At 56.4% G+C, this 19213-nt stretch overlaps 6 protein-coding genes across 6 annotated transcripts; 2 read left to right on the forward strand and 4 right to left on the reverse strand.

Annotated features, from left to right (window-relative positions):
- Positions 1-93: 93 nt before the first annotated feature.
- Positions 94-7858, reverse strand: CCM_00489 (nuclear condensin complex subunit Smc4; the record flags this gene model as incomplete). The annotated part of the gene is made up of 7 exons (XM_006665649.1): positions 94-1538; positions 1621-2125; positions 2327-2661; positions 2708-2793; positions 3182-3411; positions 3514-6852; positions 6905-7858. The coding sequence occupies 7 exons, from the start codon at positions 7856-7858 to the stop codon at positions 94-96; spliced, it is 6894 nt and encodes a 2297-aa protein (XP_006665712.1).
- Positions 7859-8643: 785 nt separating this feature from the next.
- Positions 8644-9679, forward strand: CCM_00490 (uncharacterized protein; the record flags this gene model as incomplete). The annotated part of the gene is made up of 3 exons (XM_006665650.1): positions 8644-8797; positions 8854-9089; positions 9149-9679. 3 exons carry the CDS (start codon positions 8644-8646, stop codon positions 9677-9679), a joined length of 921 nt encoding a protein of 306 aa, XP_006665713.1.
- Positions 9680-10683: 1004 nt separating this feature from the next.
- Positions 10684-13006, reverse strand: CCM_00491 (glucokinase regulator family protein, putative; the record flags this gene model as incomplete). Its single annotated transcript, XM_006665651.1, has 5 exons — positions 10684-11599; positions 11662-12038; positions 12110-12604; positions 12657-12737; positions 12800-13006. 5 exons carry the CDS (start codon positions 13004-13006, stop codon positions 10684-10686), a joined length of 2076 nt encoding a protein of 691 aa, XP_006665714.1.
- Positions 13007-13914: 908 nt separating this feature from the next.
- On the forward strand, positions 13915-15474 carry CCM_00492 (MFS transporter, putative; the record flags this gene model as incomplete). The annotated part of the gene is made up of 2 exons (XM_006665652.1): positions 13915-14121; positions 14200-15474. 2 exons carry the CDS (start codon positions 13915-13917, stop codon positions 15472-15474), a joined length of 1482 nt encoding a protein of 493 aa, XP_006665715.1.
- A 607-nt stretch (positions 15475-16081) lies between these two features.
- Positions 16082-17146, reverse strand: CCM_00493 (IBR finger domain protein; the record flags this gene model as incomplete). Its single annotated transcript, XM_006665653.1, has 2 exons — positions 16082-16188; positions 16264-17146. The coding sequence occupies 2 exons, from the start codon at positions 17144-17146 to the stop codon at positions 16082-16084; spliced, it is 990 nt and encodes a 329-aa protein (XP_006665716.1).
- An 838-nt stretch (positions 17147-17984) lies between these two features.
- On the reverse strand, positions 17985-18995 carry CCM_00494 (IBR finger domain protein; the record flags this gene model as incomplete). Its single annotated transcript, XM_006665654.1, has 2 exons — positions 17985-18064; positions 18125-18995. 2 exons carry the CDS (start codon positions 18993-18995, stop codon positions 17985-17987), a joined length of 951 nt encoding a protein of 316 aa, XP_006665717.1.
- Positions 18996-19213: the final 218 nt, after the last annotated feature.

A 19213-nucleotide genomic window follows, 5' to 3' on the forward strand; every position in this document is an offset into this window, starting at 1 on the left:
GAAAGATTCTTCTTCCAGTAACGCACAACCTAACATCGGTTACAATTTGATCTCGGAGCACAGGCAAAAACTCGGGCACAAGTCCAGCATCACTCATTCAACAGTACCCGGAAGCAAAAGCACGTTTGCCCGAGAGCACTCAAACGGGTCAAAGCAGACACCCTGTCCACAGCAGCTGCCAATGAGGCACAGGTGGCCAGCGTAGCCAGCCGCCGCGCAGTCGGCATCCGCCTGGCAGGCGCTGACAAAGTTGTCGCACTGGCGGTACCGGAAAGCCACCGAGGCTAGGCCCGCCGTCTGGCCGCACACGCAGTCGGAGCTGCCCGGCACGAGCGCCGCCGGCGGATATGCGCACTTGCCGGTGACGGGGTCCGTGGCGGCGACGCCGCCGTTGGGACAGCAGGCCATCTTGGCCGGGTCCTGGATGCGGGCCCTGAGCGGCGGCGCGCTTGCGCCGGGCATGTCGCGCAGGTCGGCCAGCACGGGAATCGTGCTGCTGCCGGCCGTCAGGCTCAGCACGGCGGCGCCGGCGCCGGCGCTGCTCCCGCAGGCGTCAGCGGCGAAGCCGCGGTACCGGTTGTACGTGTCGAGGTACTGCTTCAGGTTGCTGCCGCGGCCGGGGTTGAGGCCGCGCGTCTTGGACAGGGTGCTCTTGAGCGTCTCCCACAGCTGCAGGTAGTACATGACGGTGTCGTCGGTGCGGTAGAAGCGGCCGTCGCCGCCGCCACCCGTGCCGTTGTGCACCTGGTTGTTGAGCTCCTGCTGGATGGCCGCCAGGCTGAGCATGTCCTGCGCCGAGGCCTCGAGCAGCGTGACGACGCTCGAGGCGTCGGCGCAGCCGCCGTTGAACGGGTCGTAGAGCAAAAAGTCGACGGCGTGCCGCTCGACGGCCGCCATGCAGCGCTGCGCCGTGGAGCCGGCGCTCTGCCACGGGCAGTCAAACGTCCACGTGCCGTTGGCGTCGTCGCCGGCGGGCACGGGGGTGCACTGCTCGTCGTCGATGCGCAGGTCCGGGTACCGCCGCACCCTGCGGCCGACCGGGCTGCCGCACTGGTCGCGCAGGACGAGGGTCTGGGAAAAGGTCTGCTCGCCGGCGAGCAGGCGGCGGGGCCCCTTGGCGCACATCTCGAGCGACTGCTGGGCGAGCTGGGCGTACATGTTGTCGATGAGGTACGACACGGTGAGGTTGCAGTGGCCGGTGACGAAGTGGATGCCGGTCAGGTCCAGCCGCAGCGAGTTGTTGCGCGTGTCGAAAATGGTCACGGCCGACGGGTCCGAGACGTCAAAGAGGTGCGAGCCCTTGGCCGCGTCGCGGACGGACAGCGAGAGCGGCGTGATGCCGTCGCTGTCAAAGTTGACGGAGCCGACGTAGGGGAACGCCAGCGTGAGGTTCTGCCGCCGGACGTCTTCGTTTTGCAGCGTCGCCACGTGCGCCGCCCCGTCCTGGGCTTGCGGCCGGTAGTGGCACGCCTGGGACGACGGCGCCGGCCCGCGCAGGACGCTGGTGAAGTTGGCGGCGGCAAAGGGCGTGGGTGTCGCTGCGGGGGTTGTCGTGTTCGACACGGGCGTGCTTGGCACCGGGATAGATGTGGTTTCTCCCGGGAGAGTGGTCACAGGAACCGGGATAGGCAACGTCAGCGAGGAAGTATTGGTCGGCAGGGTGGAAGTGGTATTTCCAGGGATCATGGTGGTCGAGCTGATGTCCGTTGTAGACGACGTGGGTAGCGATGTATTTGACGCCCGAGTAGATGTGGTATTTCCGGGGACAGCTGTCACGGACGTGATTTCCGTTTCGGAAGACGTTGGCGACGTAGTGTTTGACACTTGAGTAGAAGTGGTGTTGCCGGGGATAGCCGTCACGGATGTGATTTCTGATTCCGAAGACGTCAGAGTTGTGGCATTGGACGCCTGCGTAGAGGTCGTATTTCCAGGCAAAAATGTCTCTGAAGTGGTTGGTACCGGGATGATGGTGATGGTCCGATTGACCACCTGAGTCGATGTCGTGGCTGTCACTATCGTTGTGTTGGCCGAGCTCCAAGGCGGTCCAGGAGCCGGCGCCTGCGTTGGTACGCTGTGAGATGCCGTGCGCGATGTCGTGTTCTGCCAGATGGTAGTAGCAGATGACCTAAGAATCAAAACCAAACATGTCAGTTCCCCGACAATTGTCTCTTGCTCGAGGGGGGTAGGACCTACGTCAGCGTATAAGGTGGAAGCGACGCGGATGTTGAGCTTGTTGCGGGGTGGCACGGTTCATAAATGCACGAGCACTATACAAATTGGTTAAATCTGTCATCTCGAGATGCAAGTTGTACCGCTTTGCCCTTACATAGGAGGACAGCTTGTCGCCATCATAGGTCGCATAGTCCACCGGCGTGCTGACAGAGGTGTAGCAGTCGGGGTCCAGAATCATGGAGCAAAAGACCTCGCCGTCCCACTGCAGGGACTTGTAGAGGTCATCGCGTTTGCATTCATCATAGTCGTTGGCCGCCGGAAGCGCTGCGACGCCGAGGGCGGCAAGCATAAGAAGAAGTAGACGCCACATGATTTCGTTAATGTAGCAAAGAGTCAAAACAGCTGCCCTCTTTTGCCTCTCTTTCTCGCCCAAATCTCGAGAGCAGTCGTCCGTCCTTTTATAATAGCAAGTGGTCGCCCGATTGCGAGCTGAATACGTGTTTGCGTTGGCGACACCACCATCAACACCACCCACCCGTCGACGCCTTCTCGCGAAATGCTCGTCGCACAACCGAGCGGCCAAATATTCTGTCAAACTCGGCAACGCCAGGGGAAGACGTCCTGTCAGCTCGTGTGCATTGCATCCTGTCTCAGTCGGAAACGTGGTCCGCGAGGGACAGGAGCGAGTTGCTGTCTTACAAGAAAGTCTCACAAACGCCGTAGCCGAAGGAATTTCATGTGAAGAGCATAAAGAATTGGCAAGCAACTAGATTGTACCTGTCAAACCTTGTCTCCCATACGATTCATGATTATTTCCAAATCGCACATATTATATACACGAAGTTCTATGCCAAAAACGCGACTGAAAAAATCAACAACAAGAGTATCCCGCGATGCCCTGCTTTCTCTCATTAAAAAATCGATATTTCGTCGTAAACATCAACACATGTACAAAAAGATGGAAAAGAAGCAACCGCTAGTTAGACAACGCCGATATTGGTTTCATCACCGCAGCGCCAGCGTTGTTGTATGCCCCCCCATCGCCGGCCGTTGTTGCTGTGGCTGCTGCGGACGGGCAATGAAGTCTTGGTTCTCGATTGTCACACTCTTGGTCATGTGGTTTACCTTGTACACGCCAACTAGACGAGCAGCAAGCTCAAACATGTTGTTTCGGAGTGAAATGACAATAAACTGGGCATTCTTGGTGCGCTCCTTGATATAGTTTGCAACAATGGAAACCTAGCAAAAAGACAGTGTTAGCGATCAAGATGGTAATATTCGGCGAGCAAAGCCCGTTCGTCTCGGGACGGAAAAAGGCTCAAGTGAGGCAGCACAACGTACGTTTCTGAAATCCAGAGCGGCATCAATCTCGTCCATGACGTAAAGTGGTGTCGGTTTGTAGTGGTGCAGAGCAAACACGAGCGCAAGACTGCTGAGCGTCTTCTCGCCACCAGAGAGGTTGCTGATATTCTTCCAGCTCTTCTTGGGCGGCATGACGCTAAACAGGATGCCTTCGCTGAAGGGGTCCAGGCTGTCGACGAGTTCCAGCTCCGCATTGCCGCCCATGGTAATCATCTGGTACATCTCCTTGAGGCGCAGGGAGATGGCGCTGAAGCCAGCCATGAAGCCCTCCAGGCGCATGCGTCGCAGGTCGTCGCAGCGCTTCTTGGCCGCGTCACGCTGGTCGAGAGCCGACTGCAGATCAGAGGCCCTGGCAGCATGCTCCTCGACACGTCGGCGGTACTCGGCAACGACACCGAGGTCAACAGCAACATTTTGCGTCTTTTCCTCGAGGGCAGCGATTTCACCCTTGAGCGTCTCCTTGCTCATCTCAGCGAGCTCGTCTGGGGTGTACTGAGGCAACTCCTGTGGCTGATACACAGAACGCTCGGGCTCCTCGGCTCGGGGTTCCTCTGCATCATCCATGCTCACGTCACCCTTGTCCGCCTGGTCGGGCTCGCTCATTTCAACGTCGTCGGAGTCAACCTGAGACTTGTCTACCATGGTCTCGGGTGCGGGTGTTGCGCGCTTCGGCGCCGACTCGCCAATCAGGTCGTTGATGTCTTGCAGAACAAGCTTGGAGAGCTTGTCATGCCAGTATCGCTGACGCTTCTGGTTCTCGTTGAGTGCCTTTTGGTTCTCCTCCAGCTTGTTGCGCATCTCAATCTCAACAGCACGCGTCTCGTTTAGCTCAGAGGTCTTGACGTCCAACTCTTCCTTCAATTCCTCAAGCTGAGCTTTCTTAGTAGCAAGAGCCGCTCGTGCTTCGTCCACACTTTGCCGAAGCTCGTCCGCCTTAGTGCCCTGGTTACCAATGTCGTCCTCGAGCTTTTCAAGCTCGGCCAAAGCAGCATCGCGTTCCTTGGCGGCCTTGGCCGTGTCCTTTTCAAGCTTGACTTTTTGCTTCTCAGCCTTGGCCTTGCGAACTTCGGCAAAGGAGATCTCCTCATTGTGTGACAAAATTTGGTCTTTCAAACCGTCAACAAGGGCACGCTGCATGCGAAGTTTCTCGCCACCAACTTCCATGATTTTGTCCTGTAGGGCCTTGATCTCCTCCTCGAGGCTGGAAGTGTCACCACGTATCTTTTCAATTCCCGAGTTGAGCGAAGCAATGTCTTTTTGCAGTTCCTTGATCCTCGAAGCATCAGTGGCAGACGGCCGATACTCCTGGCTAACGGACTTGATGCGGCGCTGTAGATCAGCAATGTTGCGAGTAGCGCTTTCCACTTCGAGTCCAATCTTTTGTATCTTAGTTTCGAGGGCGGGAATTTCGGCATTAATCTCTCTCATGCGGTTTTCGCACTCTCGCTGGTACTCTTGAAACTCTTGGAATTTAGCCTCCCAGGTATCTCGGTCTGACTCCAGCTTGGCAACTTGCTCCTTGGTGACGTCGCTGCTCAACTTTGACGACATGAGACCCTTCTTGACGGTCGAGCCACCACCGGACATGGTACCGGACTTGTCAATCAGCTCACCAGCCAGAGTAACAACCCGCCAGCGCTTGGCACCATAAGCAATTCGGTTCGCTTGGGCCAAGTCCACTGCCACGATTGTGTCTTGCATGGCGTGGTAGAAAGCGGGTCGGAAGCGGTCATGCTGGGGCTTGACCAGATCAAACAGACGCGGAGCATTTTCCGGTGTTTGAATGGGGGCCAGGTTCCGGTCTTTGAGCTTGTCCAGGCAAATGAAGTTGCCTCTGCCGAGGTTGTTTTTGCGAAGATGCTCGATGCACTGTTGTCCCGATTCAACAGTTTCGGTAACAAAGTTGTCTAGTGCGCCGCAAGCAGTCGAGACTGCAACGTCGTACTTCTCATCCATGGTACCAAGATTACCGAGACGGCCGTGGAATCCTTCGATACGTCCAGATTCGCGCATGCGCATGAGGGCAGCAAGAACATTGCCTCTCGTCTGGGTGCTTGCGAGGCTCGATCGTGCCTCATCGGCTTTTTGTCTTGTGCTCGAAATTTTGGTACGCATTTTGGGTTCCTGTTCGGAAAGGATATCGATTTCCGACTGCATCTTCTCGGCTTCCGTGGCGAGTTTTGCCTTTTGAGCTTCGCATTCCTTGAGCTCCGTGACTTTTTCCACCTTTGTAGCTTCAATAGACTTGATCTTGGTCTCCAGTTCCTGGAGAGCAATGGCACCCGCGTTCTCCTTGTCTTGTAGAATAGTCAGCTCACTCTCGGCAACCGCGATGGCTGACTGCTTCTCATTGATCTTCTCCAGCCAAGGCTCCAGGGTCTTTTGCTTGACGGCGATCTGGTCCGAAAACTTTTGCGTTTTGCCCTGCAAGCCCTCTCGAATCTTGACCAACTCGGCCTCCTCGGTCTCGATTTGGCTCTCGAGATCCGTGACATCCTTGGTGCTTTTTTCCATAATCTTGGCGCTTTCCGCCATCGTCTCATCGGCAGTTGCGGAATCCTTTTCGGCATTGGCAATGGTGCGCTCAAACTTCTTGCGTTTATCGTCAAGGAATTTTTTCTTCTCTTCAAACTTGACACGTTCTTGGTCAAATTGCGCCATCTCCTTTGCAAGAGCTTGCGTCTCCTTATCGTGCGCGTCAACATCCTTTCTGCCTTGCTTGTACTGCTTCTGGAGGTCCTTGATGAGTGTCTCGCTGCCTTGGTGTTTCTCGAGCTCGTCATCAAGCTGCGCCTGCATCTGGTTGATGGCCTCCTCCGTGACCATGATATTTTCGCTGCATTCGTGTAGGAAGAGTTGGTAGAGGGCGGATTGCTTGATGACAAGCTCATTCTCGTCGCGAATGAAAGCCATGGCGATATCCTTTTTGCCCTCGAGACTGCTCTTTTCCTTTTCGACATGTTGCACACGGCTGCTCTTTTCAACACAAATATCGTTGAGGGACTCGACTTCGGCAGCCGACTCTTCGATGGGGGTCTTATATTTCGAGGTGCCAATGATGTCTTCGAGATATTCCAAGAGGCCGTCTTCGTGCTCATTCGCGGCCTTGGACTTCATCTGAGCAATGGACTCAACCTCACCCTGGAGAATCAGAAAACGCTTGTGGTCCAAATCGACGCCTTTGTCCTTCAATAGAGTGGTGACTGATGTAAAATCGGAGGTCTTGTTGTTGATATAGTATTTGCTCGAATTGTTCTTGAATGCTTTCCGTGAGATGATCAATTCGGAGTCGGGAATGACGACATGGCCACCGCCAGGCTGTATTTATGTTAGCGAATTGAGCATGGGAGGGCACCACAGGCAGACAAACCTGATCCATAACTTCATGGAAGTGAACTGCGACCTCGCAGTGGTCGAGGTCAGGGTACTGTGCCGAGTTGTGGATAAGCGCAGAGATCTTGCCCTGTCGCATTTTGCTGGCGCGGAACCCAAAGACGAAGAGAAGCGAATCAATCACGTTGGACTTTCCGGAGCCGTTGGGGCCGACCACGGACGAAAAGGTGGCGTGGAACGGGCCGACTTCCTGGCGGCCGGCATAACTCTTGAAGTTTGTGAGCATCAGATACGTAATGACGATGCGCGACTTTGGTGTTGTATCCTCGACCAAGGGGATTGCCATGGTGCGCTGCTTGACGACGATATCGAGCGGCTTGTCAAGGAACGTGTCCATGGACCTCATCGGCTTGACAGTCTGTGGCATATCCGGGAGGCGCGTGTTCATGCCTGTGATATCGGCCAGGGGCGACGGGTTTGGCGCGCCAGCCTGCGACGCCAGAGGCTTGCTGCTAGGCGTCTGGGGCGCGAGCTTGGGCACATCGGCCACCGAAGTCCTCGGCGTTGCGCTTCGGCGGGGGCGCTTTGGTGACTCGGGGACGGCGGGCTCCGTCTTGACTGGGTCGCCAGCCGCTTCCACGGCATCGTTCTCGTCTTGGTCCGGCTCCTTTATCTGGGGTACGGGCGGCTTCTCTTCAGGCTCCGGTGTCGGTTCGGGCTCGGCCTTTGCTCTCTGGACCGGCGCCGACGTCTTGCGCGTGGTCCTCGTCGGTCTGGCGGGCTTGGCGGATGTGGTCGAGGCCATCGAGGAGCGGCCGCTTCGCGTCCTGCGCTGGGGAAGCTGGGAGAGGTCCTGGTCGAGCTCATCGAGCTCATCGAGCTCATCGTCTTGGGTCTTGCTGATGCCCGAGGGCTCGTCGTCGTCAGAGTCGATGACAGCCCTGCGGCGTGTAGCGACGCGTCGGGACGACCGTGATGGCGCGGCCGACATTGTGAATAGGCTTGTCGCAAGTGCGGGTTTCACTCGGTTCGAAAAGTGCGAAGCGTCGTAGAGTACAAGATTATGTTTCTGGTCGGAACACGTTTCGAAAAGGTAATATGTTGTTTTCGTGCTGAGGCGGTAACGGTCACCCCGCGCGTGTTGTGAGCCAGCCTAAATTATTATTAAGTGGCTTTTGTTTGGAAATGCCCGAAATGGGGGTTTGTAAACAATGGCCCCAACGCGACCACTCACAAGCCGCTGATGTGTGAAGAGAGTGGGCCCTCTAAATGTATGGATTTTCTTGCTCTATTCATCCAGTGTATTTTGATTTTATTGCTTTTTTCTAATGAACTATCTTTCAATCGGCTTTGATTATTCACATGTCAAGCATGGCGTAGTGGTAGTGCTTCATGGATTCATGGAGCAAGTAGCTTATTAGTCCTAGGTAGGCACCTAGGTAGGTAGGTAGCAACTAGGGGCAAGCCCGGTATTATTTTATTGAACCTACTGTGTTAATTAGTACATCTCGGAATTGTAGCTCAAGACTGCATTCAATAGGTAGTTTCCAATAGTTACAAATTCTGCTGTCATTTGCTCTTCTTCAACATCTCAAATCGTTGGCTCGTTGGTGGGGCGTCGCGCCACCAACAAGTCCATAGCTATGTACCTACATAGATAGGTAGCTAGAGTGGTTTTGTTCATACAAAGCTCAAGCTTCCAAAGGCTGTTTGCCCAACACCACATCCGTGGCCTTTCACCTTGTCATCTTTCTATTTCCGAACACCCTCGTCGCCATGCTCGACTATACACAGTTTCAGCAGGTTTTCCCTGCAGACCTAAGCATCCCATACGACCGCACACTGCTGCACGACATTGACGGCCATCGCAAAACACTGTCGGGCGTCCTCTTCATCGACCGAGTCTTGCGCGCTCTAGGCATCGCAAAAGGTTTGCCATCTAGATGACGCGCGCTGATGCCGACGGCTAACACGTCATTTGTCTAGCCAAGGTTTACCCGCCCAAGACGGACAATGCTCTCAAGCAGCTTCACCAGAGCATCTGTGATGCCGCCATGTCGACGCACCACAAGCTGTCGCTCTTCTACTACGTGCTGCTTGATTTTGACGGCGTCAGCGGTTCTCCATACGTGTCGCAAGAGTTCATCGCCGCCTCTGGTCTTGCTGCCAACTACCAGCTCTTTATGCGCGGCCTGTGGCACATGGACCACCTACAGTTCTCGGTACGTCCGCTCTCCTGCCCGCTCTACTTCTCTCCTCGCGACACTAATCTTTTGTCCAGACGGCACTCGAATATGTCTCGCATCCGTCCCTCGAACCCGATTTCTCCGACGACATCATTGTAGCACTCGTGAAGCACGCCCCCAACGACGACTACACGCTCCCTCTTGCCTACTTTACGTCGGTACGGCCTGTCCTCAAGTCCTCGGCAGCCATCGAGCACCTCTTTGACGCCATGGCGAGAACAAACGTGACCGAGGCGCTACTCTACGCGCGCACATTCCCCGACCATGCGCGCGAGCAGCTCTTCCAGCGGCTGATTGTGTCGGTGCTCAAGGGGGGCAAGGACGACGAGATTACGAGCCACGCCAGCGAGCTCGTCTTTCTCCCCTTGGACGCCACGGAGGATGCTTGGTTTGAGGATTTCCTCTCTCGTGGGAAAGGCCGCACGTTGAAACGGGCCAAGGACATGCTGCTGGTGCGGCGGATTGCGTGCGACAGGTTCGGGGAGTTGACCAAGTACAAAGCCAACAGCGAATGGGCGGCTGTGCTGGAAGGAATCAAGAGCGGCGTGGAAGGGCACTTGGAGTGATGGGGCTATAAATTGTATGGAATTGGACATATTCTTGGGCATAGCGCAGGCGTTATAAATGGACCTTTATCGAGACAATGACCCAGATGCACCGAATGCGCCTACCCTGCACCTATCGCATTCGGATTCTAGGAATCAGACATGTTACACAGCTGACATTTGAGCTTTGTAGTTCCGACGAAAAGTGACATGTCGCAATATCTTGGAAAGCGAAACCCAACAGCACAGCATTATCCTCAAGGTTGCATTTGCTGCGCTCACCCCAAGGCACCCCCAACCCACCTGGCGTCCGCCAAGATCTGGGCTTATTGAGCAGCATTCCAAAAAACGCCATGATGCCACCAATCTCGGTTTTTTGTCCGTGTGGCGCTTTTCTATTTCGGCACAGCCGGACGACACCAGAAAGCCAACGTCATGTGCAATCGTCTGTAAGGTATTGTCCTCTGCTAGCTCTGTTAGAGGGAGGAGAAAAAACCTATCCAGTCACGAGCCGCCTATTTTCCTTTCTTTGGCGGAGATTTCAGTTTAAATTAAGAAATCATGGAGGAGGCCGGAGAATCACGGGGCCCCAAACAGAAGAGTTTCTCCATTGTGGAGGAAAATGAGGAGAATGAGGAGAAAATGCCTCCGCTGGTCTTGGCCAGCAAAAATTCAATACAACGTCGGCGGCCCACAGCCGTGTACCGTTGCTGCCCGATTTAAACGTTACAGCTAGTGCGGGTATGGGAAAAATATGGCTTTGTCACCTTGACTAGCCTTTTGCTGTTTGACAGCTGTTGAGCCGCATCTCGATATAGAACATGCGCGATTCAGGCGCGGCACACACACCCCTGTCCGGGCCCGGGATGCGACCAATGCCCAGAATCAGACGGGAACAAGGAAAAAAATGATAAAATACACAGGCCTCTTTTTTCTACCATCATGTGCTAGTTAAATAGAGTGTGTTCGTCCAAAGTTGTCACGTATATACACTATGAATGATGGACTCGTAAACTGGCCAGAGCCTATCGCCGCTTCTCAATCAACTCGGAGAGGAATCGCGCTCCGTTCATGGCCGGCTGGTCCACTGCCTGAACACGCTGAAACCTGTACCCTGCTTTCTCGACGGAGCTGACCACTCGCCTGCGGTATCCCTCATCCTGCAGCAGACCACCGGCGAGAACCAGCCCAGCCCTGGCCGGCTCGATGCCCTGCCTGGCGATGAGCAGCGCCGCCATGTCCGCCAGGCTGTCCGCGCCAGCCGCCGCGATGCGGTCCGCATCCGCGTCCGTGCCGGCCATGGCCAGGACCGTCCGCGCCACCGCGGCAATGCGACCGGGCCTGTCGCGCGCCGCCGCCGCCGCATCCTCGGGCTGTTGCTGCGGCGTTGCACCGGCGGGCACCATGACGGTCATGAGTAGATTATCCGCCTCGAACCGCCCCCCAAAGTGGTCGGCAATGGCAGCGGCGAGCGGCGCCATCGGCCTGCCCGCGTCGCTGGCTCGCAGCGCCAGCCGCAGCGCCTCGCGCCCGATGCCGAACCCGCCGCCGTCGTCGCCGAGCAGGTGGCCCCAGCCCCCCGCGCGGCCGGTGCGCACAAAACGACCGCGTTCCCTGCGGAAGCTCATGCCGACGGAACCGGTCCCTGCGACGAGCACAATGGCCGTGTCCAGACCCTCGTCTGCCGCGGACGCGACGGGCAGCAGATCAACGTCCGTCGTCACCTCCAGGCCAGCACCGATGCTGAGGTTGAGCAGCTCCGACAGCCTGGCGTCGATGGCAGGCTGTGCCGCAAGCGGGCCGTAGCCGGCAATGCCGACCCAAGCGGCGGCGAACTGGATGGACGAGAATGGACGCCCCGTTGTCGCCGGGCATGCATCAGTCGCTTTCTGAACCGCGTCGGCAATGGCTGACAAACAGGCCTCTAGGCCCACGCTGGTCCTGCAATCAAGAGCATTCTGTCAGTTTGTGTGAGGTTGGGAAGAAGCACGCGGCCGACGTACACGTTACATGGCCCGCCAATGCCAGTGCCGGACGCCCCGTCCCTGCACAGAATCGCAGCCTTGCAGCTGGTGCCCCCCGCATCAACGCACAGGACGATGCCGGCATCGCCGTCCGTCCCCGCGGCGGACCCTTCGGTTTCAGCCTCTGCCAACACGCGGGCGAGAACGCCACTGTTGCGCGCAAGACGCAGCTCGGCGTCGGCGGGCGTCACGCCCAGGACAAGCACCACAGCGGCGAGCTTGGTGCTGCCGTGGCTGGCTGCGAGGACGGCGTCGAGGTCCTCGTCGGACTGCCGACAGCGCTGGCCGCCAATGGCGCGCAGAATGTTCCGGGCACGCTGCCGCAGCTTTACATTGGTGGCTTTGAGATCGACCATCTAGCCCTGTTAGTTTTGTTGCTGCGGCGCTGCCATGAAGAGCTCTCAGTAAAGGAAAAAAGAAATCGTACTAAATTCCCATAGGTTTTGCCCAACTTAATCATGATGCCGGTGCTAATCATGTTGAGGACCAGCTTGGTGGCCGTGCCGGCCTTCATCCTCGTGCTGCCCGTCACCGACTCGGGCCCGGTGACGGCGCTGATGAGGTGGTCGGCGTTGCCCTCGGCCGCGACGGCAGAGGGCCGCACGCAGACGACGCCGACGGTGGTGCCGCCCACGGAGCGGGCGTACGCCAGGCCGCCGAGCACGTAGGGGGTGCGGCCAGAGGACGCGATGCCAATGAGGGAGTCGCGGTCGGGCCTGAAATGACACGCGTCGAGATCCGTCTTGGCGGCGGATCGGTCGTCCTCGGCGCCCTCCTTGGCGTTGCGCAGCGCAGAGTCGCCCCCTGCAATCAGCGCGATAAACTGATTCGAGGGGGCTGAATACGTCGGCGGCACCTCTGAAGCGTCAAGCACGCCTAGCCTGTGGACAATCTGGTCAGCTGAGTTATGTCCTTGGCCATGCTATAGCGGTGCCGCGATAGTAAAAGGAGCTTCTATCTCGGCTTTTCCAGACCATGGTTCCTTTGTCGGCCCGCATGGTTCCTTTGTCGTTGACAGCCGGCTCCAAAAGGGATTTCCCTCCGAAGCATGGCGGCTGTTGATTCCTGGAGAAAGAACAACGTACCTTCCGCTTGTTCCGGCGCCAATGTAAAATACACGGCCGCCTCGACGGACTCGGTCAGTCAGCGCATCAATCACGCCAGCAATGTCGGACAGGCACGGTGTGATGGCGGCCGGGACGCGGCAATCCTCGCGGTGCAGGATGCGGCACAGTTCCTGCGTGGACACGCTGTCAATTGTCGTGGTTCTCGGGTTCCTGTTCTCCGTCTGGAGGCCGCCAAGCTCAACGATAGTAGGTGGCATATTGGACGACGGCACCGGGATCGCCTTGGGGACATGGACATGGACACGAAAAGAGCGGAGAGGTGTCTCTGTACACACGAGGCTTATCTATGCTGCCCAGTACGCGAGCCACAGCGTAGAGATGGGTATGATTGCAGAAAATGGTCCGAGTATAAATCGGAACGACAATGAGTAATAGTTAAGCTGTGCCGTCGAGGTTGACGATGGACGCTATAGACTGGCTCCGACGCCCCCCACGACGCCACCGCTAACTACTGACACTGCCGTTTTTTCCATCAAAGGACGCTTGGCGGGTAACGGTCGGGAAGTGAGGCGGTTTTGTAGCGAGTCATGTCTAGTTTAAGTAGCCAGTGCGCCACCTGGCGTATGTGGCGATGCCGTTCTGCAATCCCCGGGCTTGTAATACTCAAGCATGTTATTCCCCCGAAGACCCCCCCACGACTTTCCCCCATTCAAGTCGTTCTTGTCCTTCCTCAGTTATTCAGTCATCCAGTCATTGGAGATTAGGTTTCCCCTTATCCCCCCACCCCCAAGTAAAACCATTTCCACTCTGCTGGGACCGGGCAAGGAGACTTGTGGGGTGGAGGGACTCAGCAAGATGTAACGTGTGAAGCCGAGAGATTTTTTTTGCCGCTTGACGCTAATTCGAACTCCGGTTTTGGGAAGAGAGAAAAGAGAGAGAGAGAGGGTTCGCTCGCCCAAGGGTACAACCTGGTTCTTGTCGTCACAGCTGGGGCGACGTAGATATCCTCTCGGCTGCCTTATAAGAATCCCCTTGCACCTGTTTTCCCCGGATTTGTTTGATCCATCTCTTTTTCCCCAGACTGACTCCTTTCTCTCTTTTTTTTCCCCGGACATTTGTTTCTTTTTTTCCCCCTCTTGTATTTCCCCCTTCCCATACTCGTCCGATGGCGCAATCGGCGCATCAACTCGACAAGATGCCCTCTGTTGACCACCACATCGAGGACAGCGCCACTGGCGCCGCGCCGCGTCAAGCATCGCCAATCACTTCAGACCTCGAGCAGGGACAGGACCAGAGCAAGATGATGCGCTTCTACTCGCACCCCTGGACGCAGATTATGCTCATTTCTGTCATTTGCTTCTGCCTCCCCGGAGTATGTTTCATGCCAAAAAAAACCCCCAAAGAAATCAAGTGAAAATACAAAAAAAAAAAAGCTGACCCCGGACAAAAGATGTACAACGCGCTCACCGGCATCGGCGGCTCCGGCCAGGTCGACCCGACCGTGGCCGCCAACGCGACCGTCGCGCTCCTGTCGACGACGGCCGCGACGGCGCTCCTCATCGTCGGCCCCATCTTCACGCTGACCGGGCCGCGCCTGTGCTTCCTCCTCGGCGGGTGGACGTACGCGCTGTACAGCGGCAGCCTGCTGCACTTCAACAAGTCGGGCAACGGCACCTTTGTCATCGCCGCCGGCGCCGTGCTCGGCATCGGCGCCGCGCTGCTCTGGATCGTGCAGGGCGCCATCATGACCACGTACGTGGACGAGTCGCAAAAGGGCCGCGCCATCGCCATCTTCTGGGTCGTCTTCAACTTTGGCGGCGGCATCGGCTCGCTCGTCTCCTTCAGCCTCAACTACCACAGCACCGCCGGCACCGTCGGCGACTCCACCTACATCGCCCTCATGATCATCATGCTCTTTGGCTGGACCCTCGGCTTCTTCATCTGCTCGCCGAAGCGCGTCCGCCTCGCCCAGCTGCACCGCGCCGTCGAGACGGAGAAGACGTCCGTCGCCGCCATGCTCAAGCTCACCCTCGACACCCTCATGCGGTGGCGCGTCGCCTGCATGATCCCCCTCTTCTTCTCCGCCAACGTCTTCTACAGCTACCAGCAGAACAACGTCAACGGCTTCACCTTTAACCTCCGCACCCGCTCGCTCAACGGCGCGCTCTACTGGTTCTCCCAGATGGCCGGCGGTCTCTTCATCGGCCTGATTCTCGACCTGCCCATGCTCAGCCGGCCCAACCGCGCCCGCCTCGGCTGGGCCTTTGTCTTCGTCACCGGCATGGTCATCTGGGGCGGCGGCTACCACTTCCAGCTGTGGCAGGACGACTTCTTCGCCAACGGCGGCAAGCAGACGCTCGACTTCAAGGACAGCAAAAAGGCCGTCGGCCCCATGTTCCTCTACATCTTTTACGGATGCTACGACGCGCTGTGGCAGGGCTACGCCTACTGGCTCATCGGCACCGAGTCCAACAGCACGTCCCGCGCCGCCGTGCTCGTCGGCCTGTACAAGGGCCTGCAGGCCGCCGGCGCCGCCATGGCCTGGAGACTCAACGCCCTGCACCTGGAGCCCGTCAAGCAGCTGGCCATGGACTGGGGCCTGTGCATCGGCTCCTTGATCGTCGTGCTGCCCATGGTTCTCACAATCTCGGAGCGGACAGTGGCCGAGGAGGCAGACGGATCCTCCCGGTCCGAAGTGCAGGAAGCCAAGCTGGCAGAGGAGTAGTGTACAAAAGCATATCATCATGAGCCTGTATTTATGAAATCACCATTTGTTCAGCGAATTACAAATTTGTGACATGCCCAATCTTTTGTCAGATGTCAATTGTGGCAGCCGCAACACTCGGATTAACCCCATGCTGAGCAGATGTTACGAATCGATGCACTTTTATTGCTATACTATACAATGAACGATCAAGAACAGCAAGAGTTTCATGGTTTCCATCTTCGAAACATGGCCAAAATCTGCCCGTGCAAATGTTTCCTACAGCAACTGCCCCCCATCGCGAGTCCTTCTCTTCTCGTAGTACGACTCGAACGTGAGACAGATGGAAATTCCAACAAAAGAGGCTTCACAATCGAGCCTGCAAAAAATCTAGCACCCCCAAATCCCCGCCTTCGTTGATCAGTAACGGTGAGACTAGCTGCCGTTGCCACTCCATCTTATAGTCGATTGAGTTTGCATCTTTTGCATGCCATGATGTGGCATCCAAGGCACTCGAAAAGGAAAGTGGGCAATCCTTACCGGCATTCCTCACATCGACCTCCGCGAGAGCGACACGTCCAGCCCCAATGCTCACACTCATCAGGTTAAGCGAATGTGATGCTGCCGCCTATTCATTGCCTCGCAGGATAATGCGCCTTTCTTCCCATTGTTCACAGCTGCACGTACGCCATTCATCACCACATTCGTAGCAGAATTGCTTGCCGCATCGGCAGGCTGTTAAGGACCGTCGTCAGAATAGGGGCAACGATGAAATTGACTCGACAACGAAAATAAATACATCACACTTACTGACGTGGTTACAACCGCTGGTCAACCCGACGAGATTCTTACAGCCGAAACATTGCTGCCAGGCATTTTCCTCTTTCAGTGCCACAAACTCGGCCTTCGAAGGGTCATCAGGGCACATGTCATTGTGCTGAGCGCTTTTGCAGATTGTGCAAGTCCACTCGTTGCATGACTGACAATGAGCGCGGTCTGATGCGATATCCTTGGGTGGGATAAATAAAGAGCACTTCGTGTTGGAACAGTAGGTTCGATTCGCGGTGGTAAACTCGAGCTGCTTTCTTTCAAACTCAGTAATAAGCCCTCTAGGAAGCCAACTCTTTGCAGCGTCGAGTGGGATCGGTTGTCTGCAGCATCGGGGAGGAAACAGAGACTCGTCAGTGGTTGCCCCCTCGAACAGGCTGGTAAGACAATCTGGGCAGTAAGCATGGCCACAGGGCACTCGAGTAGCGAGCTTTTCATCTTGAACCTCATGACAGGCCGCGCATGCCAAGTCAGGGCCATCAGCAGCTGCTGCAGAGCTATCTGCGGTTCCACGCTCTGAGGCCTCACTACTCTCTGAGTCTGCAATTCTCAGAGTTCCAACTACAGTTCTGGGAGCCGCGGTATCTGGGGCCCAATAACTAGCGTCTTCAGACTGTTCGGCGGCGGTTGCTGTTATGGGATCGAGCTGCTCTGTGTCGGGTTGAGGATAAACCTGGTGACAGTATCTTCTGTCTTCGAGAGACTGAAAGTGGTTGACAACACTAAGCAACTGCATCTGCAATGCTAGTTTAAAATCATTCATCTCTTCATCAGGGCGGTCATCTTGCTCAGCCTTGAGCTCCTCCCAATGCTGCTGCATGAGCTGCAGGGCAAGAAGCTCGCTAGGATCGGCAGGTTCGGCCATTATTCATGCGGGCAATTTTCGAGAAAAGTCAAGCAAAGCAAATATAAGCAAGACAAAATTAAACTGTGCAAGAACGAGGGAATTGTATTTCGTCAATTTACGAGAATGGTGTTGGAAAAGTGGCTGGCCAACAGCAATCGCTGCCTCCGTTTGCTTGCCGGCCGGCACACTTCGCCTTGTTGGACGAGCTTCGAGTGAAGAAAGACGCACATGGCGCGCTCGCAACCATTGCCAAATGCAGTATCTTTTCAATCCCAAACAAACAGCAGAGTTCGTGAACGTAAAGTGATGTTCATCGCTGATAGTGCTCGAACCAGTGATGGGCCGAGACCCTCTCGATAGCAGCATGGTCAAATGTGGATAAGACAAGCAGCGTGATGGCGACAGACTATAGAGATTTCGCGTAGATAAACGGATCGATTCGCTTGACAAAGCTAGTAGAGATTCGCAGAAGAAAAGTGTCGCAGTGTGTTGGGTCCATGATGTCTGGTGTCCATGGAAAGGCAAACAGGCAAATCCAATCGCATCTGAAAAAAAGACATCTTAATCAAGTAAAGAAGATATAGTGAAAAGGATAGAACAAAGCCCGAAACGCAGTGATATGGGTGACTTCAGCACTTGTCACCTCGCGGCCCAAGGAAGCTGTCCTGCTTCGGCAGCAAAGCTCCGTCCAAACAACCGGCGCCGGACAACAATACATGAAGCATAAATCACCAATGACATGTCAGTATAAATGGCTCTAACTAGATAGAAGCTTCTGCCTCTGCACTGCCATCTAGAATCCTGCGATGATCATACACTCGCAGGCTCAAGAAAAATATTGACGAGTCTGTCGGTTCTAGTGGTTCGAGCAGCCGCAGGTTCGCCACGCCAGGCCGCAGTGATAGCAGAATTGGCCATTGCAGGGCGGAGGACATACTGATAGCCGTGTAAGTTGGAGTTGGTCAAGTACCAGAAACGCAAGCTCTTGCGACTCACTCATATGCGCGCAGCCACCCGTCCTCTCGACCAGATTTCCGCATCGGACGCATGGCCGCCAGCCTCGCCGGCGTGCCATGTCTCGCACCTCGTTCTGAGCGGCATCGCTGGGGCACACGCCGTCGTGCGCGGCAGCCCGGCAAAGAATACACGTCCAGGCCCTGCAGGAAGAACAGAGGCCGCGGTCTCCCGCAAAGTCGCTCGGTGGGAGGAAGGCGGCGCAGGCCGGGTCGTGGCAGTATCGTGGGTTCGGGGTGCTCAGCTCCAGCTGCATCCTCTGGAACCGCGCCACTAGATCGGCCGGTAGCATCTGCAGAGCAGCACCCTCGAAGGGGATAGGCGTGGAGCAGCATTCCGGGGGAAACTTGCATCCGCCGGTAAGGGCACTTGTGACGTGTCCAACGAGACATGCCGCACAGTACACGTGATCGCAAGGTGTACGGAAAACCGACTCTTCATCCTGGTCCTCGAAGCAGACGCGACATTGCAAGGCGTTGCTGGCCGCCTCCTGTCCAGTCTGCGCCGCCGCAGACTGCGTCGAGACGGCCGCGTGCGGCGACGAGGCCTTTGCCGCTCGCCGCGGATTCACTCGCTTCTTCGGAGAAGGCCCATTTCTCTTACCGGTGGCCAGGCGCTTCTTGGGTCGAGATGACGATGCGATGGGGGCGGGAGGCGGCGCAGGGAACCTGCCGCCGACCGACTGGATCTCCGCCGTGAGATCCTCCTGGTACGCCCCGAGGGCGAACTCGAAATCTGCATCGCCGGCTTTCCTTTTGCGGCCTCGGCCCTTGGGTTTTAGCTTGAGCCCTTCGACGTCTTGCAGCTGCAGCTCGAGAGCAAGCCGGAGCGAGGCAGTATCGAAACCAGCCATGACTGGTGGGTGGTAGCGGGGGATCAAAACGTGCGAGGTAGATGAGAAGAGGCTCGAAAAATCAGGTGCAAAAGAGGGAGACATACCAACAACTGCCAGTGAATATGATGAGAACACAACTTTGTTACGAACCTGCTGTTACCTGAGCTTGCCTCAGAGGAGTGAATGTACCCAGCCAGCATCGTGTTTGTGGCTCGTCCTCACACATAGACACACGC

This window comes from Cordyceps militaris (assembly GCF_000225605.1).
Source record: "Cordyceps militaris CM01 unplaced genomic scaffold CCM_S00001, whole genome shotgun sequence".
NCBI classification, from domain to species: domain Eukaryota; kingdom Fungi; phylum Ascomycota; class Sordariomycetes; order Hypocreales; family Cordycipitaceae; genus Cordyceps; species Cordyceps militaris.